At 40.6% G+C, this 9344-nt stretch overlaps 1 protein-coding gene across 3 annotated transcripts in view; it reads left to right on the top strand.

Annotated features, from left to right (window-relative positions):
* ADAMTSL3 (ADAMTS like 3) overlaps positions 1–9344 on the top strand; it is a 168953-nt gene that overhangs the window by 144948 nt on the left and 14661 nt on the right. For all 3 annotated transcript variants that reach the window (XR_004081612.1, XM_031055984.1, XM_031055983.1), the window contains exons 21-22: positions 353–480; positions 855–992. Coding sequence is in view for 2 of the 3 variants with exons in the window: in XM_031055984.1 (XP_030911844.1) it covers positions 353–480; positions 855–992 (266 nt within the window). In the remaining variant the exon portion in view is untranslated. The remainder of the gene's footprint in view (positions 1–352; positions 481–854; positions 993–9344) is intronic.

Here is a 9344-nt window from a genome sequence, read left to right as displayed (position 1 = left end):
AGAGATCGATTTCTTGCCAAGCCTAATACTTTTAATTGTGGTATTCTGATTTATTCACACTTTTGTGCCCAGGGGATCCTGGTTTGTGGTAGCAAATGCACTGCCCTTCCAAGGGCTGCAAGTAGGACACAGCCCTGTAGGAGAAGGAGATGTGAACAATCCTCCCTGTGTGTATCCCTGAGTGCTCCCCTTCTGCCACCAGAGAGGAGGCAGAGCTGGGACTGCCTGTGCTGCTCTGGGTCTGCAAACTCCTAAAAAGGAGCTTTGCTGCTCTGTCTGTAACTCTTGCAAGGGCATTCAGCTGGGCTTGTCCCAGGGTAGTAACCCTTGTATTTCCTTGGTTATTGTGCAGGGTGATCCTGGACACCGCTGGAAGAGTGCAGATTCGGAATCCTACTCAAAAGGAGCTTGGTACCTATGGATGCCTGGTGGTTAATGACTCTGGTTTTGACATGGAAACATCACTGCTGTTGCGTGCAGGTAAAACAGTGGCATTCCACAAAACCAGACTTTTACACTCACACACACACACACACATATATATATACATATACACATAGACATATGTATGTGTGTATAAATATATGCGTATAAACACCCATGCCCACTGCAATGTGAAATAGTTTCTTTTATTGGCAGCCCATGAAAGTCTGCCTGATTTAATAGACAGCAGTAAGATGGTCTTGTTGCTCTAAAACCACAGCAGGTGTGAACTCAGTCCGCCTGTATCTGTCCCACCTGTCTTTTCTGGCTGCTGCTTTGCAGACTGAATTCTGTTCCAAACATGGTGAATTTAAATGCAAGATCTATGTTTAGAAGTTAAATAAAGCTTTACTATCTGTTTCATTTCAAAGAGATGCCTGTCATCTTGTCCTCTGTGTTAAATATGACAAATATGACAAATCTGGAAGCCAGCAGTTTCTCAGCAGTTGTTGGAGGTACAATCGTGGCAAGAATTGGAGCAAATATTTTGATTGAATGTCCAGTGAAAGGTAAGTAAGAACTGCAGTGATGTTGCTTGTAATGTTATAATCAGAAATTTACCTTATATCTTGGAATAAATTACCATTGAAGGCTAAAAATCATTGATAATTAATGTTTTTTTTATTAGGCACGTCACCCACACCAGTCCCATTTATTTTCTGCCTGTCACTTCAATTTACATACACATCTGTATGTTCAGGGTTTCCCTAAAATGGACTTTCTTTCCAAGAAGTGGTCTAGGGCTCCACTAGACAGCTTAAAGCCCACCAGGGTGAGGGGCTGTCTTGCTCCAATGGTGAGCATGGCCAGCTGACTTGCTCATCAAAGAACTTTCCTTAACCCTGTTGGAGATGCACATCTGTCTAGACTATTGTTAAAACTGAAAATGAAATCTCCAGCTGTAGCCTAATAGAACTTTAAACCTGCTGGTGAAGTAAACTCACCTTTTAGATCCATCAGTCTGCAGCTGCAGTGAAGAAACAAAGGAAAGTGCCGAGCTATGAGAGAATACAGATATTTTCTAGCTCAACATCTGTGGAGGAAGAATAATATCAATCAGAATTAACATGCATTAAGCAGTTCACTGCTTCATTTTACTTTCTAACCCTTTGCTGGAAAGGTACCTATTTTCTTTTTAATCTTACCATTGCTATCTGTGAGGTTTGAAGTGTAATATTTCAGTCACAGCAGCAATATTCTGTCAAACATTTAATAAGCTGAGCTCAGCCTTTTGTGAAGATGATGTGTGAAAGTGCAAATAACCACGAAGGTTGCGAGTGAGTGCAAAGAACGACCTCAGAGCAGCCAGTGTGTGCTGCTCACATTTATGTGCTGGGAAATGCATATCAGAGGGTGTTGATACTGAACCAGGGTAGTGATAGAAATATATATATGCAAATAGCTCTGCATACAATAGTGGCGCCAGGCTGACATATATTAGGACATGTGGCTCTGCTATTCACCGTTGTACCAAGGCTAATTCTTTGATGAAGTAATATTTTCCAACTATAGTTTGGCAACTCCTTGTATAACTGACCTACATCTCAAATTCAGCAGAGAGTTCATGTCACACTGTTAATATTAATATTGTTAGGATGGGTAAGCAGTTAGCAATTTAAATATAAATTAATATTTTCACATGGGACTGTAGATTTCCAAATGCTTTAGAATTGTATATATTGGTGAGCCAAACTTTAGTTATGCTGAGACACCAGTGTTGACTTAGAAAATGATTTATCTAATTGCTTTATTTCCTGTCACTGCCAAGGAAGTAAGTATTACTGTTTGTGAATAAAATAGAGCTTGCATGTCTTAAAATGTTACTAAGTCTGGAAGTAGAAAAACTTTTTCAATGATGTAAGCAGAATTTTCCTGTTCTTCTTTCCTTAATGGAAAGTAATAAACCACTGACTTCAGAAGATTGAATTTAATAGCACCTTATGCTGATACATTTTTCTGAGGTGGGACCCAAAAATGTGTCCATTTGCAGTGTAGGAGGATGAGAACTTCACTGTGAATGCTGATAAAAGATGATGTGAATGATTAGACCTGCAAAAGTAATGATAAGAGAGCCCTTCTTGTAGAGTCAGGGAGACCTTGGCTGGATCTGCAGCACCTCCTCCTCGCTGCCCTTTCTCCTGACTGCTCTGCAGAGGATGGGTTTGCTCTGGGAGTTTCACTGAGTGAAACTTCACTGGATGAGCCTTTGTGTTCTCCATGTTCTGCCAGGAGTTTATTCAGGACCCTTCCACACAGACATTACTCATGCAGATTTCTCACTGGTGTCACATCTGGTCTTTGGGACTCCTGCTAGCCCCCAAAACAGTACTCCACAAGAAAAGCCATCTAATGAATCAAGTGTCTGTATGTGTGAAGAGTATCAGTGCCATGTCAGTAGTAGAATCATTACTTTTAAATTTCTTGGCTGCAGTGACCTCTGAGGATTTTTTTCTGTAGAATGAATAACCTAAAGGACATTTTCAGAATTGTTCAATCCATAGTTTCTTCTGCAAAGAAATTGACTTATTGAAGATATAAACTTTAATATTTTGTACAGCGTTGGCCTTGTGGGTACGAGTATTTTTTTCGGATTTGGTTCTTTTATCCTTTTGAAAGTCTTTCTCTCACACTCCAAAAATCATATTGAGATTGAAAAAAGCCCTTTGAATTTCTGAAGACCAGCATGTCCTAGTGAACAGAAGAACATCAAAGAGCAGAATAAGAAAAGTTAGCTGAACTGTACAAACTGATGGTTTCTCTTTCTTTTCTCTTTTTAGTTTATAACAAGACTATTTTTCCACTAATTATAATAAACTCCCTTTTATAGCTCCCACACGAGCATACGTTAGAAGATATTCATACATTCTGGGTAGATTCATATTCCATTCTTACAGCCAAGAGCTTTTCAATCAACACACATGGTATAAATATCAATACTGATTGCTCCAAATTGCTCTTGGATAACATTTATTGTATCTGCAGAAAAAACCGTCTCGTGATTATTGCTAAAATAAACTAAAACTGTCAGACTCCATTTATTGTAAAAACTTTGAAAGTTCTAAGTTGAAGTAGAATAGAGGGAAGAGTGGAAGTGTGAATAAAATGTGCGTTGTCTGCCACTTGCTGGTGAGAGCAGGGAAGTGACACACACCGAGCTGAGGTTGTTTACACTTTGCAGCTCTGAAATATCTTGGCACACAGGCCTTGAAAAGTAGAATCTGCACCTTCATCCAATTTCTGCATTCTTATGAATACATTTTGGCTCTCTAATAATAACATACTGATAAAAAATTGTAAGAAATACACAAAGCCTGTTGTATCTTTTTGCACAGAGTTTTCACAAAGGTGGACCAAGTATTTGCTGTCAGTGTTGGAACTTGAAACAGGTCCAGAAAAATCAAGGTTTTGATTTTTCCATCTGTTGCTTCATTTACCCACACTACTCCAAATGTAACTGTGATGCTGTTCTTTGTCTTCTGTGCTTAACCCCTTTAGAAGATGTCAGTGAAGAAATAGAAGTTTAATACATAGGATTTTGGCTCCTCATTTGTTTTAGGGGTTTTTGTATGTTCTAAAGGATATTAATAATAGATTTCAAAAGTTTAAAGGAGTGTGTTCAGATTTATTTTATGTGGAAGGAATGACAGTATTTATAATTAGTATAATAGAAGGAAAATCTTTTGCTCTTATGCTTTTTACAGTAAGTGCTTCCTCATTAGAGTTTTTGTTGGGATCAGGCTTAAGCAGGAAGGACTGAAAGATGTTCAAAAGCTTCATTGTGCTTTGCTTTGTGTCTTGTAACAGTCTGGGGACCTAAAAACTGGATATGACTAAACAGAAGGGTGTGCCTGGGGACTATACCTGACACTTTGCCAATACTATGGGCAGTATGGGCTGAGGGTCCAGGCAAGATTGACTGCACAGTTCAAAGCAACCCTCATCCAAACACACATTGGGTGTCTTTTGGGACATTGGTACCCACCAGGTCTCTGTATGAACACATTCCTGAGGCCTTCCACTCCTTTCTGAGGCAGATAGGGCCTCAGGGAGGTGGGGGAAATCCATAAACTGAAATTGTTTACAGCATGGTGTTGTTTTTTTTCCTCTCATGGCTTTGCCGATTTGAAAAGAAATTTCCCTTAAATTTCTAGCTCAGGAAGGGTTAAGATGGTTTGTGTTAGAGGAAGGTAAAATTTCAAATACATCCTACCTCAGTTTGCAAAAAGCTGTTGAGAAGTTGCCTAGGCCAAGTTTAACAAATTCTAATTACGAAAAGGAGGAGGTTGCCTTGGTGGTTAGCACCTACTTAAATGACTGAGAGGAACAAGTGGTTAAATTTACAGTGAAGAGAGAGTAGGGTGCCCCAAAGGCTGTTTTGGGATCTTTAGTGCTCAATATTTTTATAAAAAGTTCTCAGAAGAAATGTGATCAGTGAGTTGACTAAAATTGTCAACTAAAAGAATAAAGATTTATAAAGGCTAATGTATCTAAAACTCCCTCCAAAGAGTTGCAGCAGGATGATCACACAAGTAACATTTAAAAGCTAGATGAGCTCAAAGGATGTTCAAAGCTGATATTTGCAGAATAAATGTACATATAGAACAAATAACCTTAAAGGTAGACAAGTGCATGTGGCAGTCAGAGAAGGGTCTGTGCAGGGATGGTTCTCAGCTCTGTGGAACACCAGCACATCTGCTGGGTGCTGTCCAAACCAAAGCTAATGGCAGAGGAATGGATGAAATAATAGAAAATATAAATGGGCCATTCTTTAAAACTGTGGTGAATCCTGTTTGCAACTTGCTGACCTCATCTCAAAAATGATACAGTAGAGCTGAAAGAGGTAGGGAGAAGAGCAGTAGGGGAAACAGGCACGAGCTAAAGGCTACTTCTGGAGGGTATTTTGAGGAAGGGTTGTTCAATAAGTGACATGATTTTTGTGCTCTGCCTACACATCCCCAGGTGCCCATTGTTGGACAGAAAATGCAGGGTCTAACTAAGGATAGCAATTCTTGTATAGTGCTTTGATTTCTGATAAAATAATATTTTTGAAGTCCATGTGTATGTGTATCTATTTTATGATGACAAACATCTGATGATCAAGCGTGATCCCTGGTGATGCAGCACTGTTATTCAGTGAAGTGAAAGTATAATTATATAATTACACCAGCTGGGTAAACCAGTCTCTGCTAACAGTGCTGAATCGTGGAAGTGCCCTAATGCATACCAACTGAGTCTTTGTTGGGGGTTCACTGCACAATTCACTCTAGCAGTCATTAGTTGCTAAATACAGTTGCCTTATTTTAAATGCCTGATTTTGAAAAATATCAGCCTTAAACTTCTACAGCTGGAAAAAAGATTAAGTTCCCTTTGACAGCCAGAGAACTAAACAGAACCTGACAGAGCCATGGCAAGAGTGGGGTGGGAAGGGGTCTTGCTTTGGGAACCTGTCTAAGGAGGTCACCAGATGTTGGTAAGAATACCTAAATCCTGCCAGATGCTGCTGCCACCTAGGAAGAGGGGCTGCTGCAAGGCTGGCAGGAAGCAGGAGAGGTTGCCAGAGAAGGAGCAGTGTCAGAGGGCAGGCTGGGGATAACACTGAGTGCCAAAATGCCCCATGCTGGTTTGTTCCTGGTGAAGCTGGCAGGGTTCATACAGGTAATTTCAGTAGCAGCAGGTTTGGGCTTTTTAGGGTTCACTGGAAGTTGATTGCCCAAGCATAGCTCAGATGAATATAAAGGCAGTTTGAGAATTCTGCTGGAGAAAATACAAAGGTGTAGCAGTGGAAGCAATTGCTGTGTAGGTTATGCTCAGTGCACTGGAGGTGTTAAGGGGTGTAGAGTAAATAAAAATCAGGTGGCATTCATTGTGTGGGTATAGCTGACCCAGAATTGATTCCTCTCAAAGGCAGACATGCAAATTTAGCTGCTGAAATAAGGTAAAGTTCTAGTGAAGTACAGCAGAATGTGCTTTGTGCCAGCACAGTTCTGCCTTGCTCTTGAATGGGAAACTCAGAATACTTTATGAGATCCTACGTAGCTGGGGGAGAAATTTCTGAAGACATATCCAGTGTTTTAGAGCAGGTAGTTAGTAGGCCAAGGTTTTTATGGTGTGTAATATTTCACAGGGCTTTCAAGGTTGGAGGAAATTTGTTTTTGAACACTGAATATTTTAAGGACACCCTATAGTGCAGATTCCTTTTTTTCTCTTTTTTTAAACACGTGTTTTGCAGTCCCATCCGGAGCTAGAGTTTTTTTCCATAACATTTGCTGTCCCAGGGCCACTCATGGTGGAAAATGACTTTTTTCATGGAACATTGAGTATTGTAGAGCTGCTCCAGTGCTAGTGGAAAATAACCTGTGTTTGAGGTCAGAAAAATAGATTAAACTAATTTTAAAGTTTTATAGCCACTTAGGTCTATAGAAGAACTTTTTAAGAGGATTTAGATCCGTTGTAAGAGTAAGATTTGCATTTTCAAGGTTTTTTGAAAACTAAGAAGGCCTGAGTTCAGGAATGCATCTTTGTTCATGAAGGACAATTACAGCCATCCTGAATTTTAAGTATGTGTTTAATTGCATTCCCTGATAGGGATGGATTTAGTCTCATGCCTAAGTGATTTCCTGACTTGGAGCTGCAGGATATAATTGTTGGATTGTGCTACTCTCTGGATCCAGTGACAGATCTCCCATTTGAGCCCCTGGGATCTTTACTGCACTCAGGGATTCTGAGCCTTTGGCAGTTTGGGGAGTTGAGTCTTTGGGCTCATCCTCAGCTGCATCTGCATGGAGATGGGGTAGGAAGGAAACAAAGGTGGCTACAGGCCATCTCTTCCCTCTTCCTCCTTCCCCTTGTCGTACTCTCTGGGGATCAAACCAGGAATTATTCAGTTTGTAACTGTCCTTGCTGCAATTCTGTAATGAAAAAATGCTCCTGAAGACAGTGTGGAAGTTATTTTTGTTTATTTAAGGTCCCTGTGTAAATCAATCTTTAAGTGAGAGTCAAGCGTCTCCAGTAAAATTCAACCATGTGCGCAGGACAGAATCCTCCATGAATTCCTACAAATATGTCCCAAAGCTTAAGAGTAATTTCAGCCCCTTTTAGGGAAGGGAAAAAATAAAAAGCAACAACTTGGTTTTGGCTTATTTTTGCTTAGTTTCATTTCTCCTTGTATGAGAAAACTGCTTAAAACTCTTAGGTTTTTATTTACATGAGTTCTAAAGGGTAAAACTGAGGGTTTAGGCCTTAACTACTTGCCTAGGAAAAAAATGGAACTTTTTCTTGGTTTTGGTGGTATGCTTGAACTTGGTCCTGCAGTTTTTGTGTAGGAAAATTGGTGCTTTTCACAATGCAACTGGAAGAGCCTTGTCCCAAGAGGAATGTGGGAATTGTGTACTTTGCCTGCTCTTTCCCAGGTGCTCCTAGCTGAGACTCAGCTCAGTGTGCAGAGCTGCATATCAGTAGGGAAGGGAAGTCTTATCTCAGGAGCAGTAAATATGGAGTCTAATTTCTAAAGAAAAAGCACTGAAAATCTGCACAATGGAAGGTTTTGCACCTGAAATGTGCTAAAGCTGACTGCATGCTGGGGTTGTGATGGGTTATGAGATGGAGTTTTATGCAAGGTACTCCTAAGCAAAAAACTAAATGCACACCTAAAACTAGTTTTCCTAAGTGTCCTCTAACAATAGGAGTTTCTCCTGATAGGAATTCCAGAAATGAAAATGTAAACAAGAACTCTGTCTCTCATGAGATGTACAACAGAAAAGGATTTTTCACTGGCCAGAGGAACATACAGATAAAGTGAAGCTGTCCAAAAGGGCTTGAAATGCTTGTACTGCTTTGCCCAAGAATGTGAAGGAGCTGGACTATAGGGATGTCTTTTTCTCCAGCTTTATTTCTTTAATCTGTTTCTAGGGTGTCTATTAGGCAATATCAGTCTTTTTTCCGAGTGATTTCTCTCTGGATGCCCAACTCTGAAAGCAATTTATCACAGTTTTGGGTTCCCCTGAAAGGCAAGGTTAGAGACCCCTGATTTCTGGCATAGAGCTGTGTCCTGGCTGCAGAGTCCTCCTCTCTTCATGCTCTACTCCAGTCTGTAATAGGTCACTGAATTCTCTGAAGGAATCTTTGTTTTTTCCTTAGTTTAGGACTCAGTCTGAGCACTTGCCTTAATTCTGTTAATGGCAACCTAACCAAAAGCCAATGAAGAGGTCAGAGAAGGAGCTTGATTACAAATACCAATTGTTCTTAAGCACACAGTCCAATATTTCCCAGTCTCACTCTCAGACAGTGAATTGGTTTCCATGCAATACAGAGGTGGGGAAAGAAATGGAACCATGAAATGCAAAATCTTGAAGGGTCCTCAAAATGCGTGTGAAGAGGCCAACTCAGAGGGGCTCAGCACACAGTTCACATAACAATAATTAACTCCTAGATAAAAATATTGCTCCTTGATAGTTTGGGCTAAAAAACTGTGCAGGGGTGTTGTGATTATTCCCACTGCTGCTTTGAACTCAAACATCCTCCCCTCAATGGGAGCACCCTGAGGCTGTCCACGTAACATCAGCTGCTGGAGAACAGCAGTGTGCACAGCACTGGTGGTGCTTTTAGTGTGATCTGTTTAACTGCTTGTTTTCCATGGATTCCCCCTCCCACACTCTTTATCTCTCACTGCCAGCACCCCTAGGATGGCCTGGGTGGATTCCTGGTGCATGACAGCTGGGCTGGCTGCTGGCCTCTGGTGCAGGGCTCTGTCTGCACTTCTCCTCAGACCTACAATTTATGTTTGTGTGCTCACATTATTCACTTGAGTAATGGCCTGATTTACTTGTGTGTGTGGTATTACTCACTTGTTTTCCCTAAAGAGA

Source organism: Geospiza fortis, unplaced genomic scaffold (assembly GCF_000277835.1).
Source record: "Geospiza fortis unplaced genomic scaffold, GeoFor_1.0 scaffold171, whole genome shotgun sequence".
NCBI classification, from domain to species: Eukaryota; Metazoa; Chordata; class Aves; order Passeriformes; family Thraupidae; genus Geospiza; species Geospiza fortis.
The sequence above is the reverse complement of the archived record's forward strand: the minus strand, read 5'-3'. Positions and strand labels throughout refer to the sequence as shown.